This window comes from Schistocerca piceifrons, chromosome 7 (genome assembly GCF_021461385.2).
Source record: "Schistocerca piceifrons isolate TAMUIC-IGC-003096 chromosome 7, iqSchPice1.1, whole genome shotgun sequence".
In the NCBI taxonomy this organism is placed as follows: Eukaryota; Metazoa; Arthropoda; class Insecta; order Orthoptera; family Acrididae; genus Schistocerca; species Schistocerca piceifrons.
Window position 1 is genome coordinate 36,521,512 of NC_060144.1, and position 25,945 is coordinate 36,547,456.

General features: G+C 40.9%; 1 protein-coding gene across 3 annotated transcripts in view; it reads left to right on the forward strand.

Annotated features, from left to right (window-relative positions):
- Positions 1–25,945, forward strand: part of LOC124804613 (tyrosine-protein kinase CSK) — a 298,897-nt gene that overhangs the window by 235,262 nt on the left and 37,690 nt on the right. Inside the window, exons 10-11 of one of the 3 annotated variants that reach the window (XR_007017354.1) lie at positions 10,038–10,210; positions 13,754–13,915. The exons of 1 other annotated variant lie outside the window; for it this stretch is intronic. Coding sequence is in view for 1 of the 2 variants with exons in the window: in XM_047264811.1 (XP_047120767.1) it covers positions 10,038–10,121 (84 nt within the window). In the remaining variant the exon portion in view is untranslated. Of the gene's footprint in view, positions 1–10,037; positions 13,916–25,945 lie in introns of those variants that run through there. One more of the 3 variants, XM_047264811.1, reaches the window with a different exon arrangement.

A 25,945-nucleotide genomic window follows, 5' to 3' on the forward strand; every position in this document is an offset into this window, starting at 1 on the left:
ATGCTTGGCCACATGAAACACTGCATCACTAGAGTGGTGGACATGTGCATGCCAGGGGGTGTCACATTCTGTATCCGAACAAATGCAGCCTTGTGGAAGGCAATGAAGAGGAATGGGTGCGGTAAGTCAGTGGATGTGTTGCACCAGATTCTGCTGTCTGAGCTGGGAGATGATGTATGTTGAAGCAGCATCCAGGTGGAGATGGGCAACTTCTGGGTTGTGCTTTGTAGTCTAGGGATGAAATGATGGCACAGGTGTGGCTGAAGCAGATTGTAATGATGTTGTCATTTCAGTCGATGTGATGTGTGTCAGTAGTAAATTTGGAGATGAACAACAGCTGTTGGAACTGATGTGGGGAGCACTGGTCCATATCTATTGAGTGAGCAAATGTTATAGGCTTGTAGTCAGTGAAGATCATGAAGTGGTGGGCCTTCACCGACAGCTGAAAATATTTGATTGACTCACAAATGGTGAGGAGCTCTTCTGTCATATGCACTCGAGCTGTTGAGTGGCAGAGAGAAAAAAATGAGTGGCTGTCAGATGTTTCCAGTGTGCTGTTGCAGGACAGCAACAATAACATTCTGGCTGGTGTCCACCGCGATGGCAAGCAGGGCGATTAGGTAGTGTCTGCCAAGTCGTTCTTGGCAGCAGAGAAACTGTCTTCCATTTGTGGCATCCACAGCACTGATTTGTTTCCCATGTTTTGGCATTGTGAAGTGTGGCAGTGAGTCTCTCCTTCATAATAGCAGCATTCCTCAGATGGTGATAGAAGAATTTTAACATGCCAAGGAAGAAGTATAAGTTCTTGAGTGTGTTTGGGCATGGGATTTAAAGGAAAGCCCATGCCTCATTGGGCAGGGGACATGAGCTGGTGGTGGAGATGGTATGGCCCAGGAATACCACCTCACTGGCACCAAGAACGCAGTTTACTGTGTTTGAAACATCCTGGAAGTGTTTAAAAATACTGTGGAGGTGCTTTTTGTGTTCCTTGTGTGTTGCAAAGAAAACAAGTATGTTTGTCCAAGTAGGTGAAACACCAGTGCAAGCCTTGCATGATGCCATCCACAAAACACTGCCACTTTTGGGCACCATTACAGAGGCCAAAGATCGTAAAGGTGTCCTTGTAGAGCACGATTAGTGTAGAGGTGCACAAATTCCTCTTGCAGCCTGCTTGCCCCTAGCTCCTCTGCAACCATTCACGCAGGTCAGCCTGCCGCGACGTAAACACAAAGAGTGCGCGTGTACTGAAGCATAGTGGGTAATGCGGCCGACTTGGGCTCCCGCAAGACCGGGCTACCTGGGTTCCCGCAGGCCTGCCAAGCTTCACGGGACCCGCTCAGCTTGCTGCGCCTGACAACAGGTTGCACTGTGAAGCTACCGTGACTATTGTAGCCAGGTAGTTAGCCCGCAGTTCATTTATCGCAACGGTGGGGACAGCACAATGAATAGGTCGAACGTTAGCGAGATTGAAAAAAAATTGACAACTGGCAAATACATTCTGGTAACGAAATAGAGCACAAGTGCTGCATGGGAAACGTTTTCGTGTATTTATGAGGCCGCTTCAAATAAATCGGTAGGTGTGTCTCAATGCAAACTATGTAAAAAGCTCTTAAGTACTTATTCGGGAACCTCAAGTATGTTATGACATGTGTGCAAATTTGACAAGCAGTTCCCTCATGCCGTAAATGTCTTGAAAGAGGACAAAGATTTAGTGGCTGAAAAGTGCGTCGAAATGTGCGCTAAGGACCTGAGACCATTTACCAGTATAGAGGGAGAAGGATTTCTTAATTTAGGGCAGACACTGATCGACATAGGTAAAAAATATGGCTCAGTTGATATTAAAAATATTATGCGTTCCCGAGTGACAGTAGCTAGGAAAGTTCAAACCTTAGCTCATAAAGTGCGCAGCAAAATGCTCCCAGATATACTGCATGCGATTCGTTCTGGTAAATGTGCCAGTACAATTGATCTATGTACAGACAATTACAAAGGGGTGCATTACATGTCCATGACAAGGTACTCTATTCCATGCACTGTCCGAAATATTATGTAGACAGCTATGTTCCTCTTGATGGTCAAGTGTGCAAAATTTCTTCAAGATCGGAATAAAACTGTAGGTTGGTGTATAAGTGTGTAAGTAAAGTACCCTCCGCCAAGCACCATTCAGCAGACAGCACCCTTCATCCTGCTTTGAATATCAAGTGTGCCAAATTTCATCAAAATCGGAATAAAAACGCGCAATTTGTCGAATTCTGTTAGGTATGGTTAAATGATGATGGCATTCTCTTGGGTAAAATATTCTGGCGGTAAAATAGTCCCCCATTCGGATCTCCGGGCGGGGACTACTCAGGAGGATGTTGTTATCAGGAGAAAGAAAACTGGCATTCTACGGATATATATATATATATATATATATATATATATATATATATAAAAATGTTGGGGGTTTGTCTTTTGGTGCTCAGGTAAAATAAAAACTTTTAATTCACGTTCATAATACGACAATGACGCGCGCAGACTAAATGGCTGCGTAGCACAGCTTAGCAATAATGTGGGCAGGCAAGCAAATTTCCCGCAGCCTGCCCGGGTTGGATTCTGCTTGGCTTGGCTGGGAGTGAAGCAGTCTGCCTGTTCTGTTGACAACGCGCGGCGGCCTGCCCGCCTGGCCACCGGGCAATCATGGGCGGGCTAAAAGCGGAGCATGTACACCACTAGATTAGTGTGATAGTGGCGGTCTTCATGAAGTCCTCACATGTGACCGCAATCTGGATGAAAGCCTTGGCTCATTTGATCATGCTGAAGATGGTAGCCCCAGTGAGCACATTGTTGTAGCTGCGTTGAAGCAGCATGGGGTACTGCTCAGGGATGGTACGAGCATTTAGCTTCTGGTAATCACCACATGGGTGCCAGGTGCCATCCTTCTTATTGGCAGTGTGAAGGGCAGATGCCCACCTGCTCTTTGAAGGATGCAGCACTGTTAGCAAGCAGCTCTTCAAACTCAGCCTTGGTGATCATGATTTTGTCTGATTGTAGGACCTGTGGTCAGCAGAAAATAGGTAGCCTGGGGGTGGTGTCGATGTAGCGGACAGTTGAAAGGCAGACACCCCCCTCCTCCGAAGTGCACTGGATGGGTGTGTGAGAGCGGGAAATTGCACCAGGAGATCAACATATGGACCATAACACGCCTACTGCTTCTCATAGAAGAAAACAGCAAAAAAAGTGCCTCACTGTCATTGAGGCACTGGCCGGCAATCTCACAGAGCAGGTGGTAGTGCCCGATAAAGTCGTCCACTCAGGTAATAGATGTAAGAGATGTCTGACACAGTGAAGGTCCAGGGAAGATCACTTTGTAGGCCAAGGTGACTGGGGCTGCGTGGACGGTGATGGTCAGAATTGAGGGAGGCCACTGTCATCCACAATACTGCCATGACAGCACTGAAGTGGATGAGCATGTCATACACTCCCGACTGGACGGATGGGAAAGTGGCAGCAAGTGGGGGATTGGCCTTTGGCACATCGCGGTCGGAGGGAGTGTTGGCGGTAGTAGATGCAGCAGCTGGTGTGGGCATCTGTGTGGCATCTGGCTCCTGGGGATGGGCTACTGGTGGTCACATCACTGCGAGTTGCATGTGCAAGTCGGTGTTGTTGAGTTCCACTTCTGCAAGGCACGCAGTCAGGTCGGCAATATGTCACGTGGTGCTGGTGGCAAAAGCCATGGCCACTAGGTCACACAGGTGAAACAACTGCAGAATAATTAACTTATAAGGCGAGGCAGACTACGAGGCAGACTAGTGTCTGTAGCATGAAAATGGATGTTGTTGGTGAGTTTCACACATGTTTATAAGTCAAAATGCACGCATAATGAGACAAGGCAGCCAAGACTTGCTTAATTAGAAAATTAAGTAGCCTGAGTTCCTCGGGTCACCAGTGTAGGAATGTTCCCTTACCCAACTTGCTAAATTAATTAAATAGATGTGAAACAAGTAATGGTAGGTGCCTCACAGAGATCAGTGACCACACATAGTTAAGAAACAACACATTTATGAAACAACTAAAAAAATAAAAACTTGAAATGGCCTAAAAGTTGACAGATATAGGAGAAAGTCACTTACCAAGGTGATGGCACTAGATAAAAGTGCAGCTTTGTGAGAATAGTGGACACTGAACAAACTCACTGGTGCAGTAAGAGCAGTTGACACCTAACAGTCACTAACTCATGCCAGAGTATCCACCAGCACAACACTGATTCTTATCGGCTTGGGAAGCAGAATTAATTTCCTCTCATGGAAGAAATTTTTTAAACAAGGTCCAAACCAAAGGCACATATATAACACAGGAGCATGCTGGCAGCGATTGACAGAGCTCAGAACTTGGACAGTACTCACATGGGCACCAACACACACTGGTTGGAATATTTTGCAGCATGAAACACCAATTTATACACCAGGCTGCATAGCAGGTGTAGAGATGTCATGAGTGAGTCTTAAAACTCATTGATAAATATCTCTGTACGACGCTTGTTGCCGTGTGCGTGTCCATAGCGGGACAGGGTCGAAGGAAATCTTGACACTGTGAGGACAAGATCAAGATATAGAGTGAGGCTAGGTTGGTGGAAGCCTTGCTAGGAGCTGAGTTATTGTTGTGTACCCGTAGCCAGTGACCCTAGTGGGCAGCATCTGGTCGTACAGTAGAATCAACAGCTTGGGGTTGGGAGTAAATGTGGGAAGGAAGAAACTTCCCGCCTTAGCAGACGGCCATAGAAAGCTAAGGAAAGTATTAACTGGTAAGACTGACGTGTGGTGAAGGGCCACCACACTGTGTTCTTACAGAAGAATCTCTATTTTTCATTATTCGATGTGCCCAAAGGCATGGACAATAATATTACTTCTGACTTCCACTGTGACAGTTTGAATGTCTGTGAGACCATCCAGATTTAGGTTTCTGTATCTTGAATTTCTGAAGGTGTGGTTCCTTTGAAAGAACATGGTTGATATCTATCCCCAATCTCAGCCTGTCCCTTGTGTCTAATGGCATTGTCATCAACCAAACTGGTTTATTCAGATAATCGAATTGTATACGTTTATTGACAAATAATAACTACATATATTTATAATAACATGGATCTCTTTTATTATTACAAAAGCGAGTATAGAAGGAATATATGTAACACAGCCTAGTAAGCAAAAAAATGTAATACATATGCATTTTGCATGTACAGTGCTTTAAAAAAATCTTTTAATTTTTATCGCTCTATGCAAACCTACCTGCTAATTAGCAGTTAAGTCACACATTTTCTTCAGGACATATATCTGATACTGATCACTTTCATCTTGAGTTTCAAACCATTGAAAGGCTGTATCTAGGCATGTAAATTCTTCAGAAGCAGCTGGTATATTTTCATCTTTGTTTTCTGGGCCACTGGTTGATGATCAGTTTTATCAATGACAAGCTGTAAAATTTTGCTATCCTGTATGATTTGGTGCCTCCATTCTTGAATGTCTTCTTGATTGCATTAATGGCAGCTGAGTTCTTTTAGCATATTGAGCATTTCAGACACATTATTCTGTTTGTCATTTTTAATTAGACTTTGAGAAATTTACACTATACTCAAAATTTTATTCCAGGCTTTCTTAATGGACATTCTTCTCTTTCTATGTAACAATTATTTTCTGTAATACCATTTGAAACTCTCATTAATACCTTGATCCATGGGTTGTAATAAGGAAGTTACATTATATAGAAGAAAAGTCACTTTTATGAGCTCACCTTTTTGTTTAAGTTATCACAGGATGGATGAGATGATGTGTTGTCAAGGAGTAGTAATGTTTTCTTTCTTTTGCCATCCTTTAACAGATTAGCATTTACAGGGGGTACAAAAACTTCCATAAACCATTTCTTGAAAATCACACTATGCACCCAGGTACTCTTTTGTGAGGTGTAAATAATATGCATCCACAAACATATTAACATGTTTGAAACAACATGATTTCTTACTTTTACCAATAGGCAATTGGTGGCTCCTGTATCATTAGCACAAGTTCTACCAGGTGCTGCTAATTCATGACATGAAACAATAGTTTTTCTTGGCAAAGCTTTCCAATTGTGCCCACTTCTGTCAGCATTGTAAGTGTTTTTGAGAGCGTAATGTTTCCTCAACAATTCCCTTAGTTTGATTCTGAAAGAATCAGCTGCTGAAAAAAATGGAAAATAGTTTTCCTCCTCCTCACAAATGCCGTGTCTTAACTTGCAGCATTTTAACCAGCCCGTGCTTGCCTTAAAATTTGACAACGTCCAGTTTTCACTAAATTGAATTATATTTTCACATAGAGTGGGATCAGAGATAGACCACTTGTAAACAGCATCATCTAGATGAGTGTTCCATGGCGAGCTTCTTAGTTGTACAGTTTGTCAATTCATCAGTAGAATCAAGCTTGCATATAAAATTCATGATGCTTGTCTTTTGCTCTTTCTTATGGGAGATAAGATACTGCATGAAGAGATTGACAGAGCACTGAAAGACCTGAGTCGAAACAAGGCCCCGGGAGTAGACAACATTCCATTAGAACTACTGATGGCCTTGGGAGAGCCAGTCATGACAAAACTCTACCATCTGGTGAGCAAGATGTATGAGACAGGCGAAATTCCCACAGACTTCAAGAAGAATATAATAATTCCAATCCCAAAGAAAGCAGGTGTTGACAGATGTGAAAATTACCGAACTATCAGTTTAATAAGTCACAGCTGCAAAATACTAACGTGAATTCTTTACAGACGAATGGAAAAACTGGTAGAAGCGGACCTCGGGGAAGATCAGTTTGGATTCCGTAGAAATGTTGGAACACGTGAGGCAATACTAACCTTACGACTTAGAGTCGAGGAGCATGAAAGGGAAGCAGTGGTTGGGAAAGGAGTGAGACAGGGTTGTAGCCTCTCCCCGATGTTATTCAATCTGTATATTGAGCAAGCAGTAAAGGAAACAAAAGAAAAATTCGGAGTATGTATTAAAATTCATGGAGAAGAAGTAAAAACTTTGAGGTTCGCCGATGACATTGTAATTCTGTCAGAGACAGCAAAGGACTTGGAAGAGCAGTTGAACAGAATGGACAGTGTCTTGAAAGGAGGATATAAGATGAACATCAACAAAAGCAAAACGAGGATAATGGAATGTAGTCAAATTAAATCGGGCGATGCTGAGGGGATTAGATTAGGAAATGAGACACTTAAAGTAGTAAAGGAGGTTTGCTATTTGGGGAGAAAAATAACTGATGATGGTCGAAGTAGAGAGGATATAAAATGTAGACTGGCAATGGCAAGGAAATCGTTTCTGAAGAAGAGAAATTTGTTAACGTCGAGCATAGATTTAAGTGTCAGGAAGTCGTTTCTTAAAGTATTTGTATGGAGTGTAGCCATGTATGGAAGTGAAACATGGACAATAACCAGTTTGGACAAGAAGAGAATAGAAACTTTCGAAATGTAGTGCTACAGAAGAATGCTGAAGATAAGGTGGGTAGATCACGTAACTAATGAGGAGGTATTGAATAGGATTGGGGAGAAGAGAAGTTTCTGGCACAACTTGACTAGAAGAAGGGATCGGTTGGTAGGACATGTTTTGAGGCATCAAGGGATCACAAATTTAGCATTGGAGGGCAGCGTGGAGGGTAAAAATCGTAGAGGGAGACCAAGAGATGAATACACTAAGCAGATTCAGAAGGATGTAGGTTGCAGTAGGTACTGGGAGATGAAGAAGCTTGCACAGGATAGAGTAGCATGGAGAGCTGCATCAAACCAGTCTCAGGACTGAAGACCACAACAACAACAACAACAACAACAACAACAATGCATAACTTTCAAGTTACCAATCTTGTACTCATTAGATAACTTGGTTGCAGATTCACCTTCCTCTAATCTTTTTTTAATCTCATATTTATATTTCATAGAAAGGCCAACAGGTTTATGTGTAGGCATTTTACGTCAAAAGTTTACTTCATGACGCAAAGTTGACACAAGTGATCATAACAGAGGGCAAGTGGTTACTATAGACGGCAACTTGGCATTGTCGTGAAGGGAGCGGGAGTGAGGGGGCAAGACCATAGCGGGGGAGGGGGAGGGTGGTGGCAGCACACATGTGCAAGTAACAGTTTGGTTAACCAACATCCAGATAATCAATGCTGTACTTTAACTGTTACTTGCCATTTACTTGTGGGCCACACTTAGTAAGAAAAGAAAATTAATAAAAAACCAGTTATTTGTCTCTGTTCTCAGCAGTATGGACAGACTATGCTTATAGCATGACAGCATGTCTGACACCTCTCATCACTATAGAAGGTATTTTGAAAGCTGCATAGTATCAAGACAGAATCCTCCAAACTGCTGTATAGCTCTAAACTAAACACTTCAGTTCATCTTTAGGATAATAATGCACAAACACACTGCTGCCTCATGAACCCCTTCCTCCAGGGGCAGGAATCAACCAAATGGAATGTCCTGAGATATCTATTGACATGATGCTGGTTGTTGATGCTTGGGATTAGTTGCAACTTCCAGTGCATCATCTCGGGAACTGTTCTCACACTCTGGATGATTTCAGGAGTGCCATTTAGGAAGAATGGGACATGTTTGAGCAGCAATGCCTCAACCTCATCGTGAACAGCATTCCTAGCAGAATCCAGACATGTTACAATGTATGGGGTGGTGACAAATGGTTGATTTTGCACATGTGCAATGGCATGCACTTTCAAAGAAAGTGCCTTGATTATAGTTATTATTATGTTTTTATCTCATAGTTAAGTGATGTTTTAGTTTCATGTGGCTCATTCTTACACTTCTTCCTTCTCCTCTGGAATCTAAGCTCACACATGTTCGCAGAAGGTGCAAAACTTTTTTGAGCAATTTATTTATAGCATATCAAGTTTTGTGAAAATAATCAGGTAAAAGGAAACTTCAGCTTAGTCATTTACATTCCATTCCAAAATAATTTGAGTTCATTCAGTTTTTATGTTTTTCATCACTCTCTCTCTCTCTCTCTCTCTCTCTCTCTCTCTCTCTCTCTCTCTCTCTCTCTCTCTCTCTCTTTCTCTCTCTCTGTGACATCATCAGAAACATTGGAAGTTGATAGAATAATGAGTGGCTAATAAGGCAGATGGTGATGGGATGTGTGATGACCATATGACCAGCTGACTAATAGTTCCACCTGTCACCTGATTTTCACGGTTTGGGTTTAACATCTTATGTGGATGACAGTAAGAAAACATGTTTATTGCTTGTTTCATTTATATTTTACAAAAGAGCATCATAAGTAGGGAATGAGTTTCCATAGGTGCCTATTGTCAGGAAAGAGCAGTCAAAAAATGTGGTATGTTACCAAGAGAGCAAGAGAGAGACTTGGGCAAACTGTTGACATTGCAATATCTCTCTGTGTTTCCTTTCATATAACATAGCACTCGTCTACATTTAAGTTACATTAGGGTTTTAGAGTAAGAAGTTAGAATTTTTAAAGTTCATTCTGTGTAGTTGCAGTATTTATAAGAGTATGATATTACTGTTCATGTATGTAATCAAAGCGTGCACATAACTCTAGGCTTCATACTTCATTTGTCTGCTGCTGTTAGACAGTTGCACAGGTTATCCAAACAATGTAGATACAACACCTCCATACTTTATTAGTTGATATAAATCCACCTGATGGTGGAGGTATAATACTCCAAAACAATTAGGGGGAAAGTATAGTATAATAAATGTGACTGATTACAAGAATTAGTATTTTCAGTTGGAATAATGATACTAGATTCAGAAAACAGTTTTATTTTCTCTATCATTTATTTTGCCAATAAATCTTAGTTTTTAACTGAGGCTGCTGAAGAACAAGTGTGCAAGTGGATTTTTATCTATTTAGTAGTAATAAACAAACAACAAACACAATCAATTTCCATACTTCTCTCACATATCTTTAATAATGTACGTAGTAGCTATAGTGGTTAAGTGTTCCATGTAAAGTGTAAGATGATGATGTAAAGTTGCTATTGTTAATTCTTTTCTAGGCATGGGATCTAGTACCTGATAAGCGGCCAACGTTCCGTGAAGTGAAAGCAAAGTTGGGTCATCTTAGGGCACAAACTACGTAAATGAAAGGATATGCTATGAAGCAGATCATCTTTCTATTTCTGCCTGTCGTGTGTGTGTGTGTGTGTGTGTGTGTGTGTGTGTGTGTGTGCGTGCGTGCTTGGATTTAAAGTTGAATTATGTGATACTCCTGGCTGCATAAATGTGTGTTTTGGCTGTTTCATATGCACATATCTCCATCTTTGCAATGTTGTAATAAGTACTTAGGGATGTCAATTGATACCTGCTGTAAAGATTTGTCTTTGTTCATACAGTGCAGGAATGAGGGAGGTGAGCAGTTTTACTTTATGAAACTGTAAAAATGAAATATTAAGTCAGCATCAGAGGTTCCTTTTCCATTTGATGTTGGTTGGTTTTTCACCAAATTAGTCATTAGTGAATGCCAGATTTTCATTCTTGAAGTTTATGATGTAAGCCCACCTTTTTAACGTCACAGTTTTGCCGATCACCTGTTACCTTTTATAAATATGTTCCAGTAACCCTTTAAAATCCTCTGAAATGTGCAATTTATATTCTTACATATATTTAAATTTTGTATATTTATGTAAATAATAATGAATTTGTTAATGATCAAATATGATTATATTTTAATAATTATTTAATGAGAGTTCTAATATATATAGTTACAAAATCACCCATAAATATATCTATTTATACATATGCAAACATGTATGCAGTGTATAGTCTTAACTTCTCACTTAATGTTTCATAACGATCTGATACACTGCTATCTTCCTGTGATTTTGTGTTAGTAGTAATTTCTTTTCCAGTCATGCTGAGCAAAACCTATGCCCACAATACCAAGATATCTATATTGTGAAATTCTTCAGCTCAAAAAAATATGAATGATGATAAGTTTAGTTCTAGAACATTTAAATAACAATTCAGATATGATTATTTTTTCTTTTCTGTTTGATTCTGTAGCCATTTTTGAGTCATCTGTTCATACCAATTACTACAGAATCACTTGCTCCTCCAAGTGTTTATTGAATAATAAATGTTCATCCGAAAAATGTTACATTGAATGTAGCTATTAAATTTAGGCATATATGGACAAATAGTTTTGGACTTCATCATCAGTTAGAATGAAGAGCTCTTTTGTAGTAAAGCTGATCAATTATAAGACTGCTTTCTTTACAATGTTTATTCTTTGCACAAAGTCAATGTGTTCATCAATATTGTCCTGTTACGCTAAAATATCTCAGGCCAGCTTTGATAGCAGGCCACTGAATTTATCATTCATCTGTAATGGATTTTTTAGAGCCAGTTGAAGTAGCTTTTTCAATTTTTGTGAATAAATATTTAGAATGCCAAAAAGCATGTCTTCTTTATGTGTTGAATTTGTGCAGTTAACACCTTTTAGCAGTGAACGGAGGAAACATTTATAAATTTGTTATTAGTGGACATAGTGATTATAACTATTTTTGATGTTATATTTTAAATACTTGCATATTTCTTTATGTTTTCCTAAGCTGTTTCCTATACATTTACACTACAATGGAACATGGATTGACATCCCTAATGAAGTTTTCTGGAGTATTCATTAAATATCATTATCATCTTTAATTGGATTTTACTTGTTCATTATTGCATTTTCTGTTACTGACTTAATTTTACTCAGTAGTTATTCGAGGTCATGACATACATAACAGATTGATAATTGATGAGATTCGTAGTATTTAAATTGTGTGTGAAGAAATTTATTGAAACTTATGAAAATATTTATATCCAGTAATGAATATTGGCACCACAGGAGGGCTCCCATCATCTGATACTGAAATGTTTGTTAAAATTGTTTATAGAAAGTTTTCTCTTAAAAGAAACTACAATCAAATATAGAGGAAGAAAAACTTCTACTTAATGGATCTGTTAATTTTCACCTTGTCTGTCTCTCCCTACAGCAAGGTTTCAAAAGGATTTCCATATTTAATACCTGTATAACCCCTGTCAGCCAGTGAGCATTTTCCTCTTTCCTGGCTGAATTGACTGCTGGCTCCAAAAAGATAATGTCTGTATCTGCATAAGTGAATCACATAGAAGTTTTTTTCACTCCTCCTTTGATTGCAGGATCTGTTTTGTGGACCCTATAGTTGTAATACTACATTAACACTATTACACAGTGCTGTGGCACTATGCTCAAGTGTCTTAATCATGTAAAAAATACTATTTTACATGTTAGTGAATTACTTCTGAATTGTAAAATGATTGTGGTGTATATGTCTTATTTGTCCAGTCACATGTAAATGGTGCTTCACCATTCTTGAATCAATTTGTAATGTGGTTTTACTTTGGCATTGCACTGATCCCAGCAACATTTGTTTTTCTTGACATGATTTAACTATGAATTTATGTAATGAAAAATTACCATGAATCAATTTAGATTTCTATCATGAAAAAAACTGCTTTATTTTAGTTACTTACTCATATATAGTGTACTGTCTGTGTCTGAAACTGAAAAATTCCTGAGGAAAAGGTACAGTTAAACAGTTTGCTCATCTCATATGTTGAATCATTGCTATACAGCAGATAGGAAAAGTGCAAGTACAGGCTATTTGGCTACTTAAGAATACATCCACTCACCAAGGACCAGTGTTTGAGAAATACTATGGTGCAAGGAAGTTGAAAGAAATTGATAGTTTTGCTGACTTCATTGTTCCATCTGTCTGCTGGTAAGGTCATCAATGACATCATTTCCTCAAAAATAAAAACCATGGCTATTACTACTTCATTTTATAAAAACCTATCAGCTCATTTGTAATAATGCCAATATGTAAATGTTCCTTCATAATTATTTACTGTGAAAGGTAATATTAGCAACATGCTTTTTAGGTTACTGGACATGAGCCGTATGAGTTTATCTCAGTTTGGCTGTAAGTACCAAAATATGTAGCTTCAATAGTTGTTACTGTATGGATTACTGCTACCCACTTTATGAAGTATTGTGCTGAATTACATGGAGATATGAGGTTCCTCATTTTTATATTGGTGCCTTGGTTTTCTTGAGAAACTACTGTCATTACCAGAATTTGTATTTTTTTAAAATTATTGACATGTGTTTTTTGAAACTCACTATGATGGCTTCTTTTACTTGTTTTGGAATTCTTACCTCAAATATTAGTATGCTGGAGACTGAAGCTGTTGGTGCAGCATGTATCTCAATGAAGAAATAAATACTTAAGTGGGAATAATGTAATTAGTGTTTGTTGAACTGTTGTATCTGTTGAAATTGACACGTAACACTGTGTTACAATAGTTACAAAAAATTGATGCCATGTGTCTACACAGATAAAATAAAATCTTCCTTTTCAGTTATAAAACTAGGAAACAATGAAGGAAACGTGAAAGTTGTGAGATGAAAGATGTGTGTGTAACACAGTTTACATATTCCAGCCATTTTAACTATATCAGACTTTAATACAATAATTATTTTTAGGAAATATTAATGTTTTGCAAACATTATGTTTTGAATATTTTACAATACATTTCTTGCAGAATGCTAAGAAATTGAAATAAGAAAGACTTTCGTATACAAGAAAATGTTCTGTCATTACTGGAATAATGGGAATGTTTAAGGTCTATCCCCCAATGCTCAAGAAGAATATCTTTTATGTCTGATAGTGTGTTTGTGTGCGTATGTGTGTGTGTGTGTGTGTGTGTGTGTGTGTGTGTGAGAGAGAGAGAGAGAGAGAGAGAGAGTTAGACTATGGTATGAAAAAATTCTTCTTTATATTTTGATGTATATTGTCTATGTAAATAATACTGTATATAGTGAATAAACCATACGAAACATGACTGACTTCATGCATTTTTTATGGATTATTACTATCAATTCCAAAAATAAATTATGCTTATTAATATTTAAGTATTTTAGAAGTGATGGGAATTAGTAGAGATGGTAGTTGTATGTTTATTAATTGTGTGTTGATGGACCAAATTTTCAGCATGAAACAGAAAGTACACAGTTCTCAAGTCAGCTGAAGATGGCTTCTGTCACCCAGAAGAATAGACACCACCTTTCTAGGTATGTAGGGCTGAAGGAAATAGGCCTCGGCATGTACCAATGCACTCATTTTGTAGGCCGAGAAAATCCCAGTATGGTAACAAAAAAAAGACTAGGCAGTTCAACTGGCCAAACTTAAATACAGAACATTAATGCTTCTCGGGTGGGAAAAAAGAAAGAGAAAAGAAACACCTATTCCGTATAGTATAGTGTGTCATACATATAACCAATATACCTCATGCCTGAGTTTCAAGTAACAGTGAACTGACTAAAACAGAAAAGATAATATTAACATAAAAAAAAAATGTAGTTACAGGAGATGCTGGAAGTGGTAGCCATGGGTGTCCAGTCTTCATTGGCTTCATGTGATGACGTTACCAGCAACACACTGTAATTCTGCAAGCATGATGTTAATTTCTCTAGTTATGTTCCATTTAAATATTGTCTGTGTGAGGATTGTCAGCATACACATTGTTTTTTAGTGTGTCCCATGTATAAAAATCACACATTAAATCCTGGGACTTTATGGGTCAGAGGCCGCCTCTACTGACAACTTTCCAAGATTTTTCATCAGAATGTTTCCCCTGTATACAGGGATGCAGTTGGCCAGGGATGCACCTCTGTCAGGGGCTCTCTCAATGGGCAGGAATGCACAATCCGTACAAGTAAGGGGAAGTGTTATTAGTAAAACTGCTGATAAAAAGCTCCTCCTGAGCCCCTGGATCGACTTTAACCGAACTTGATACACGTGCTACTTACTATCTGCAAAGATATATTGGAGGAGTAAGAACCACCAATGTCCCATTGAGGAGGGGGTGATGGACAGACAGTGGGGGGGGGGGGGGGGGGAGGAGTAGATTGAAACAGACAGGGGCAGGATGACATGGACAGAGAGAAAGGGTTGGAGGAACAGTACAGTGAGAGGGAGGAGGAGATGTACAGAATGAGGGTTGTGGATGAGTTGGACAGAGAGAGGGGGAAGGAGGAGGTAGAGTAATATAAGACTAGATTAAATACCTATCCTGGCAATTTTGAGAACTCAATTAGTGTCTTATATGTACAAGACATAATTTCTGGCCAGCACTTAAATTCGAGAGGCAGAATGTTTGTACTGCCAAAACCCATACACATAAAAGTAAGAGTGATGACATTATTCTAATTTTCGTAACTATATTATTGGTTACCTATAGCAGACTCTGTATAAATAAAAGAAGATTGTATAATAGGGACCAGCCAAATGAGGCAGCGCAGCTATTACAATATCTACGTCACATTCAGGAAGATGAACTTTGCTCTGTGTGCCCACTCTTATTTGGGTTTTACATGGTTTTATAAATCACTTCAGGCAAATGCCCGAATGGTTCCTACATCAAGACCAACTGTAAACCTATCCTACCCTTGTAGAAAGTACCTATGTATCTGGTACATATATTTTGAACTTTTGATTTTCATTGTATCAGCATGACAATTTGTGTACCATTGTGAGATGATTCTTGACTGAATGATAATAAAATCACTCTTTCATTGTGTCTGAGAAAATAAATAATCCTGTACACAATTTGTGTTATCTTTAAATGTGGCAAAAACTTTGCACCTCTAGTTGAGTGAACGGCATTGGATCACAGAAGTTCGAATGTATAAATTCACTTGCGTTTGATGAATGAATTCTGTCTGTTGTTGATATTAAGCCAATGGGTCTTGCGTAGTTGACTGGGTTTACAAAATAAATTTTCTTCTTTTATTACAACAAGTCCTTAAACAAGTCCTTTGGCGGACATTTGCTGAAGCGTCCCATATACTGATGTGTCCCAGGCATTAATTCCACTGCTTCAGATCAATCAGCAGTGTTTACTCACTTAAGTGGATTTTGTCCTGAGAAACAACCTACAGTTTCTTGGTTAGGACTAACTTTGAAGTACCTGCTGCAGCACCAAAAAAGGGAGTGTTTTTATAGATGGTACTCCGTTAGACATAAAACCTAGCCATCAGCAGGCTGCTGCAGAGGCTAAGTCTTGAGTCGATCACCTAAGGTGTCAATAAAACTGGCCACGCTTCAGAATTTTAAGTTCTGGCATCTACATAACCTGGTGACACTGCTGAATATGGTAGTTTCTGGAGGAAACATTTCCTTCTGCTCGAGGTGGTGGTGGTGGTGGTGGTGGTGGTGGTGTGCTGTATCTGCTTGGTAGTCTAGTGGTCAGCATTGTATTTTTAACTCTTTTCAACTCTTTGAGGAGCAGGTAAAGACCATAAAAATTTACCCTAGAGGGGCATGAACAATATTACATATTTCAAATTAGATCCACTTGCAGCACTTCAGTTTTATTATTGTGATATGTTTTATACGGCAAGTTTGTAAAAATTCTCCTGAACAGCAACAAAATATTAGCACTAAATGTGGTTATCACAGCTAATCATCGTCTCAAAGTATGCAAGTTCAGTAGTTGGTGATTCAACTTTGGTATACCGTATTTACTCGAATCTAAGCCGCACTTTTTTTCCGGTTTTTGTAATCCAAAAAATCGCCTGCAGCTTAGAATCGAGTGCAAAGTAAGCGAAAGTTCTGAATATTGGTAGGTGCCGCCACAACTAACTTCTGCCGTCGAATATATGTAGCGCTACACAGGCATGCTTTGCAGGCACAAAGATAAATACTGGCGCCAAAACTTCTGCGTCAGTAAATAAATTTTAAAAAAGGTGGAACACGAGCTTTTTTCTCCGCCCCGAGTTTCGACCACCGCATTTTCATACATTATCCAACGAAGTAAATACAAATTTCGTATTGTTCATCTTTGAATGTAGCAGCATTTCAATGTACTACGAAAATCCGACTGGCAAGATTGTTTGGGATGTTTGTCAATATGGCCAACTCTACGTGCTGAATTTTTTCCTACCTGTGAGAAGAGATGGTTGCTAATAGGAACTTTTATGAATTGTGCATCACATGCAGTATTCTCTTCACCATAAGAATAATACGAATATAAACATTTTGCCATGTATTGTTTCGTGTTTGCTGCTATCTCATTTAAATCCTGTCTGCCTAATAACCTTCGAAACTAGTGTGAGACGACAGCAAATGGGGGAAGAATATACATATCATGTCATGTTTATATTCGTATTATTCTTATGCCGAATAGTGATACAATCAGAAATGAACCACGGCAATTGATAGATTTTTAAATCTAAGATGACTAATATCTATGCAGAATGTAATGTACACGAGAAGCGTCTGCAAAGATCTTCAAACGGAGAAAAATTTTAGCTAAACTCTCGTTCAGAACATCTATCATACGCAGTCTATTATTTGGTTCTTGTTGATCATTATCAAAGAAAGCAGCAGTGTAAGTAACAACTACCAGTCTCTTGCCATTGTTTCGCTAATGAGACAATTCCTCTATTTTTTTTTTTATTGTAAGCGGGGGTAGTGCGCACAAAAAGCAAGCCATGCCGCGACCGGCGACAGGTCGTAAACACTCATTATCAGAATGCGTCAAACAATGCATGACACAGTACAATAATGCAATTTCAGCTTAGAGTGACGTAAACACCTATAACAAAGAGAACGGCGCTTATCAGATCAAAGAAAAATAAGCAACCGATTCAAACCAGACGAAGCATGTGAAAAAGGAAGGGTATCTGTATAAATACGGACGGAACAACTGGCGCATAGCAATGGCTACCTGGTAAAGCTTGACTGCTAAGCTTACGATACGAACCAAACTACTGTAGCTGTATCGTCATTCATTCGACCTAAATTGTGTCTCATATTACAATAGACCAACTTTGTTTCGATTTGGAGGTGCGGCCTAGCATTTTTCAGGTGCGGCTTAGATTCGAGTGCGGCTTAGATTCGAGTAAATACAGTAACTGTCTTTTAATTTCTGTAGTATCTGCTGAAACAGTTCTTGCTGCCCTCATGAAAATAGATACTTTGCACACTGAGCACATTCACACGGTTCGGAATGTGGTTTTCCTTGAATTGCAAACTGATCATCATGTAGATGATGAGTAAATGGGCTGATGTTTACCATTCCTTGTGACGAATACTTTCATCTACATAGGCTTGTGTGCCTTGATCTCAGATGATAAATTATTTTTGAATACAGACGATGAAGCAAGAGCTAGTGAAACTATTCTTGGAGTGAACAAACTTTTGTACACCTCTCAACAGCAGTCTTTGTTGGAGAACTACTCCATTTCAGTCTCCTTGTGCATAATGAGTGCATTTGTTACCCAGCAGGCTACAAAGCAAAAGAGCAGTCTCATCCACCATATCTTGTTTTTTCTGTCTGTAGCATAGTCAATCGATGAAAATAATCCACATAGTTCATGCGGGAATTGTACGTGTAGTTAATGCTGGAATTCTAATTTTTCGGCACAAGATGACAAGTAATATTGGTTATTGTTCCATCTTTCATCCTTTGACTTACCGTGGACACATCTGATGGTGCGTAACATGTAGAAATCATATTCACTGTCTGTTATCCTTCTGTCTGTAGGTAACTACTCGTTCATTGCTTATTAGATAATCGAATTGCCTTCTCTCAAGTTCCTTTTCTTCCTTGCGTTTTGGCATGGACCCAGGGAGGGGTGATTGCCGGAGCTGCTGTCTTCCCAAATTATCGATTCGTCCCTCTGTTCACGAGGTGTGACCTGAGGTGTGAAAAATCATTTAAGATGGGTGCACCCCTGATGGGTGAGCATGCCATTGTAGGCACTGGGAATTGTGGGAGTTTTCTCGCAATGTGCTAATCGTCTTCTTCACCTTCAACGTGTATAAACATAAATGGAATGAGGCTAATGGTTCAAAGACCCTCCCAGCTGCACCATGGTTCCTCGTGGTTTCACATTCTGGAGTCCTTGGCTATGGTAAATCCATGTATTATTTAGAAAGGTGTTGATGCAATTGCTGAGCCTGTGAAATCCTGCTCTTGTTTAAGAAATGGCACTTCACTTTTTGAGACTACTTCTAATTCTCAAGCTCAACAACTGCTTGCAGCTTCACTCCTTCATGGCTATCCTGTTCGTGATGAGGCCAATCAAGTGCTGAATTCTCCCTGTGGTGTTATTTACACTAGGCTGCTCGATAGTATGATGGAGGCAGAAATCCAAATGTACCTCTCTGATCAGGACGTCATTGCAATCCATTGGGTGATGAAATGGCAGGTACATATCCACAGTGCCCACAAACACTCTTTTTTCCATCAAAGCGGGCTATGAAGTTATGGACAGTCTGATCGTACATTCCGAACCTGATATGCTTACCTGTGTCATCGTTGCAACTGCACTCCAATGTCCTGTTGACACCTGGCCAAGTGTGTAACCTGTGGTAGGGATACTCACGAGGGCGATTGTCTGCCTCCTCCTCCTTGCTGTATTAATTGTAATGGCAGCCATGCCACCTCCTCCCGAGATTGTCCCATGTATCTTGATGAGCGGACAGTCCAGGAGATCAGGGTGAAAGAAAAAGTGCCTTACCCAGTCGCTTGCAAGTTGTTAGCTAGTCGGAAACCCTGCAGTTACACTACTGTTCTTGCTACATTTTGCTCCATGAAGGATATAGCCACATAGGCATGTGACCTCAAATTCAGCAACGAGGTTGTAAAATCACCCAGTGTCACGGTAGCATGGGCAACAAGCCACCAAACTTTTGCCTCATGGGCAAAGTCACCTGCTACACAACCGGCAGGCTGGAAAGGACAGAAGGAATACTCCCACGAAGGCTTCTTACATCCGTCTACTCAACAAACATCTGAGTAACTCTGCCAACCAGAGAGAGTCCATGAAGGATATAGCCACATAGGCATGTGACCTCAAATTCAGCAACGAGGTTGTAAAATCACCCAGTGTCACGGTAGCATGGGCAACAAGCCACCAAACTTTTGCCTCATGGGCAAAGTCACCTGCTACACAACCGGCAGGCTGGAAAGGACAGAAGGAATACTCCCACGAAGGCTTCTTACATCCGTCTACTCAACAAACATCTGAGTAACTCTGCCAACCAGAGAGAGTCCATGAAGGATATAGCCACATAGGCATGTGACCTCAAATTCAGCAACGAGGTTGTAAAATCGCCCAGTGTCACGGTAGCATGGGCAACAAGCCACCAAACTTTTGCCTCATGGGCAAAGTCACCTGCTACACAACCGGCAGGCTGGAAAGGACACAAGGAATACTCCCACGAAGGCTTCTTACATCCGTCTACTCAACAAACATCTGAGTAACTCTGCCAACCAGAGAGAGTCCAAGAAATCAAAGGCAAATAGTCTTCTCCTTCATCAACTCTGAGATCCTCTTTGATAGTTTCGCTGCGCGATACCCTTGTCCGGTAGACCTCTGTGTCGGTGGTGTGCACCACCAACTGTTTTCCTGCCCTGGTCTCTGCAGGCTGACAGAAGGAGAATCCTGATGCCTCTGTAGATCTCATGGAGCAGGATCCTCCAGCCTCTGTGCCCTGTAGCACTGAGTGTTTGAAGGCTGGCACTCAGCAGCATCGAGGTGACATCCCTTCATTTTTCTCTCCTCATCTTTACTCGTCATCACTCTCCTCCAATGGAACATTCGCAGCCTTCGTCTATCAAAGAGGACTTACGGCTGAATCTGCTTGTTCTCTGTCAACAGGAAACAACATTGTGTCCTCACAACTGTTTTGAGCTCTCGCATTGCTTCTCAGTCCACTTTGACCTTTCCCCTGATAACAGCATTCCATCTCATGGGGAGTCATGCTGCTCATCCGGGATGACTTTCATAGTCAATCAATCTCCCTGACTTCCCAGCTTCAAGCTGTTGTAAGTCCGCATTTTCCTTCCTCAGTTCACCTTTTCCCTTTGTACTACCGCGTCCGGCCATCCTGATTTAGGTTTCCCGTGATTTCCCTAAATCGCTCCAGGCAAATGCTGGGATGGTTCCTTTGAAAGGACACGGCCGACTTCCTTCCCCATCCTTCCCTAATCCGATGAGACCGATGACCTCGCAGTTTGGTCTCTTCCCCCAAACAATCCAATCCAATCCAATCCCTTTGTACTGTTTACATCCCTCTGTCATTTGGTGTCACCAGGGTAGACTTCCTACAGCTTACCGGGAAACTCCCTCACCCTTTTCTGGTGCTTGGTGACTTTAATGTGCAACATCTCCTTTGGGGTTCTCCCAGAACCTTCCAAGAGGAGCCTTCTTGACTGATCTTTTCAATCAACTTAACCTCATCTGCCTTAACACGGGAGCACCCTCGTTCCTTTCAGACACCATGCACATCTGTTCCCATTTGGGCTTCTCCTTCTGCACTGCCCAGCGTGCCCATCATCTTGAGTGGTCTGTTATCTCTGACATGTACTCGAGCGACCATATCCCATGTGCTATTTGTTTGCTGACTCCTACCCCACTTACGTGCACACTCAGATGGCAGTTTTCTAAGGCTGACTGGAGGCTTTACTCCTCCATGGCGACCTTTGACAAACAACATATCCCCAGTTGTGATGACCTGGTAGAATCCCTTACAAACGTTATCTTTACCACTGCAGAATGTTCCATTCCTCGCACTTCCTCTTTACCACGCCATGTCTCAGTCTGTTGGTGGACTGAGGCTTGCTACGACACAATTGATGAACAGACGTGCTCTCCTACACTGGGAAACTGCATTCATTGTAAACTTTTGCATGCACAGTTTTGTCGAGTTCTTTGGGTAGCAAGAAAAAAAAAAAAAAAAAGAAGCTAGCTGATACCCATCTCTTCTCAGAATCGTGAGTGCTTCAATGCTGCCTTTGCCATGAGGGAGCTAGATCATGCTCTCACTTCATCCCGATCCTCCACCCCAGGACTGGATGATGTTCACTCTCAGATTTTTCTCAGATGTTGCAGAAACTTTCTCTTATGGGCAAGCACTTTCTCCTTCATACATAAAATCGCATCCGGACAGAGGGCACATTTCCCAGATGCTGGCATGAAGCGGATGTCATACCCATACCTAAGCCCAGTAAGGACAAAAACCTTCCTTCTAGCTGTCACCCCGTTTCATCAGCTGTGTTTGCAAGGTGATGGAACATATGATTTGTGCCCAGCTGGTATGGTGACTCGAGTCTCGCATTTTACTAACCACAGCACAGTGTGGTTTTCGATCGCGCCATTCTGCAAGTGACCATCTTGTCACTTTGTGAAACCATATCATGAAAGATTTTCTGCGGAAGTACCGGGCTGTGGCCGTGTTTTTCGATTTGGAGAAAGCCTATGACACCTGCTAGAGGACTAGTATTCCCTGTTGTCTCTACACCTGGGGCTTCTGTGGTCGCATACGCGTTTCCTTCAGGAATTTTGAAAAGACTGAGCTTTCAAGGTACCTGTAGGTTCTGCCTTGTCAGGGAAACGGTGTACCTCAGGGTTCCATCCTAAGCGTCGTCCTCTTTGCTATTGCCATTAATCCTATTATGGCCTGTCTCCTGCTGGGCATCTCCAGCTCCCTTTTCGTTGATGGTATCGATCATCTTTACTCACGGAGCATCAGCAATGGCTTTCGCTTTTCTACTGACAAAACCTTTCGTATGAATTTCTGGGGGCGCAATTGATTTCGTCCACAATCTTTACATCTTGGGCCTGTGCTCTTCCATTCGTTGAAACTACGAAATTCCTGGGGGCTCATGCTCGATAAGAAACTTTATCGGCCCTCCCACGTGTCTTACCTGGCTGCCTGCTGTACATGGTCCGCTCAATGTCCTACATGTTCTCAACGGTACTTTCTGGGGAAGACATGGGACCACCATCCCCCATTTGTACTAGACCCTTGTTCATTCAAAACAAGACTATGGGTGTTTCGTTTATGCATCTCTTATGCCATCTCAATACTACGCACCGTCGTGGCATCCTTTGGCCTTTTGGCACCTTTTACACTAGTCTGGTTGAGAGTCTGTAAGCAGAAGCTACCAAACTATCATACTGCTGTGACTTTCCTCTCAGCAGAAACGCATGATGCTGTTTGTCTGCCATGCCTGGCCATGCAGCCTGCACCTCCTTCGATGGCTCCTTTGATCGCCAGTATGGGGTGTGTCGTCCTTCTCTGTTACCACAGTAGTTCGCTTTCAGCTCTTGCTCCAGCAGCTTAACTTCACGCTACCTGCCACTTTCCCAATGGGTGTGAACCCTTCACCACATTGGCTTCATGCTGCGGCCTGTGTTCACCTTGGCTTTCATTCGCTTCCTAAGGACTCTCTCTACTCCAGCCTTGCTCTATCACTATAAGTTTCATGACCTTCGCACGGAATGTCGCAATAGTACATTTGTGTATACTGATGGCTCTCGGATCGACCATAGAGTCGGGTGTGCCTTCGTCATTGGCACCAACGATTTTCGGTATCGGCTTCTGGAACATTGCTCAGAATTTACAGCAGAGTTCTCTGCCTTGCACCACATCATGCAGTGCATCCGGCGACACAGGCTTTTCAGTTGCGCCATATGCTCCGACTCTCCCAGGGCCTTCAGAGTCCTTGTGTGCTGTGCACTGTCTCTCCCTTAGGGCAATAGTGAAAGCAGATTTCGCAGTTCTTGTTGCGGTATCGAGTTTGAACACCTGTTTTCGTAATTAGCGTTAAATTGATCCTATCCAATAGTCAGAAGGACAAAAGGGAACCAATATTAGTTCGCAAGTGCAAAGTTTGTCTAGTCAGGCAATTGGAAATTACAAAAAGAAAAATCCATCGCTAATTTAAAGCTCTATATCGACTTACTTCTTGTTCTTGCTACTCGGTACTACGAAAATTCGCCCAATTTGCTATACGATATAAAGCATTGGATTCATATATACAGGGTTATTACAAATGATTGAAGCGATTTCACAACTCTACAATAATTTTATTATTTGAGATATTTTCACAATGCTTTGCACACACATACAAAAACTCAAAAAGGTTTTTTTGTCATTCACAAATGTTCGATATGTGCCCCTTTAGTAATTTGGCAGACATCAAGCCGATAATCAAGTTCCTCCCACACTCGGCACAGCATGTCCCCATCAATGAGTTCGAAAGCATCGTTGATGCGAGCTTGGAGTTCTGGCACGTTTCTAGGTAGAGGAGGTTTAAACACTGAATCTTTCACATAACCCCACAGAAAGAAATCACATGGGGTTAAGTCGGGAGAGCGTGGAGGCCATGACATGAATTCCTGATCATTATCTCCACCACAACCGATCCATGGGTTTCCAATCTCCTGTTTAAGAAATGCCGAACATCATGATGGAAGTGCGGTGGAGCACCATTCTGTTGAAAGATGAAGTCGGCGCTGTTGGTCTCCAGTTGTGGCATGAGCCAATTTTCCAGCATGTCCAGATACACGTGCCCTGTAACGTTTTTTTCGCAGAAGAAAAAGGGGCCGTAAACTTTAAACCATGAGATTGAACAAAACACGTTAACTTTTGGTGAATTGCGAATTTGCTGCATGAATGCGTGAGGATTCTCTACATTGTATCTGTTCACTTCACCATTAAGAAGAAATGTTGCTTCATCACTGAAAACAAGTTTCGCACTGAACGCATCCTCTTCAATGAGCTGTTGCAACCGCGCCGAAAATTCAAAGCGTTTGACTTTGTCATCGGGTGTCAGGGCTTGTAGCAATTGTAAACGGTAAGGCTTCTGCTTTAGCCTTTTCCGTAAGATTTTCCAAACCATCGGCTGTGGTACGTTTAGCTCCCTGCTTGCTTTATTCGTCGACTTCCGCGGGCTACGCGTGAAACTTGCCCGCACGCGTTCAACCGTTTCTTCGCTCACTGCAGGCCGACCCGTTGATTTCCCCTTACAGAGGCATCCAGAAGCTTTAAACTGCGCATACCATCGCCGAATGGAGTTAGCAGTCGGTGGATCTTTGTTGAACTTCGTCCTGAAGTGTCGTTGCACTGTTATGACTGACTGATGTGAGTGCATTTCAAGCACGACATACGCTTTCTCGGCTCCTGTCGCCATTTTGTCTCACTGCGCTCTCGAGCGCTCTGGCGGCAGAAACCTGAAGTGCGGCTTCAGCTGAACAAAACTTTATGAGTTTTTCTACATATCTGTAGTGTGTCGTGACCATATGTCAATGAATGGAGCTATAGTGAATTTATGAAATCGCTTCAATCATTTGTAATAGCCCAGTATATATGAGCGGTACGTTAGTAAATGGAAATGATAAACGTGCCTAAATGAGTACGCATGCTTTATATTTTTCTCAGATCCATCCCATAAAATTTTGTCTGCAAACTGGTCTACGACATTAGGTGAATGGTTACGAAAGTAGAAGAGAATACAATGTTTTTAAAATGTGTTCGAATAAAACTAGGCCTACGATCAAAAGGAGGCTGTAGGAAACAGTAACAACTGTATTCGTATTAATAGAATGTAAAGTAGTGTCCAGGTTGCAACAGTAATAATAGTCTCCTCATAACGGTAATGGGTACTGAATGAAAGGTCGTTAGTTCGGCATTTGCCTAGTGCATTTTTTTTTTGTACATTATATTATGTAGAAAAAAGTACAATATAAGTTTAAACTATACTGTACAGTCAATCTGGTCTAACTTTTTACCAGTCATAATAATTTTATACGGTACCACTCACTATTTTTCGTTTTATGTGCTAACAGTGGCAGTTTTATCTCTAAGATTTCTGTTATGTAATTAAATTACCATTAAACCATCCTATTAGCTCTTCTGACTTTTTTCCTATTCGAATGGATTGGAAACTAAACAACAGAAATGTAAAAATGAGACAAAGACAAAAAGTCGAGTTCCTGCAACCTTTCCCATTGCGACTAATATTAGCTTCTTGTTGCATCTCTCCCTTCCGAAGGAATTCTGTACAGTTTTCCTCCCTT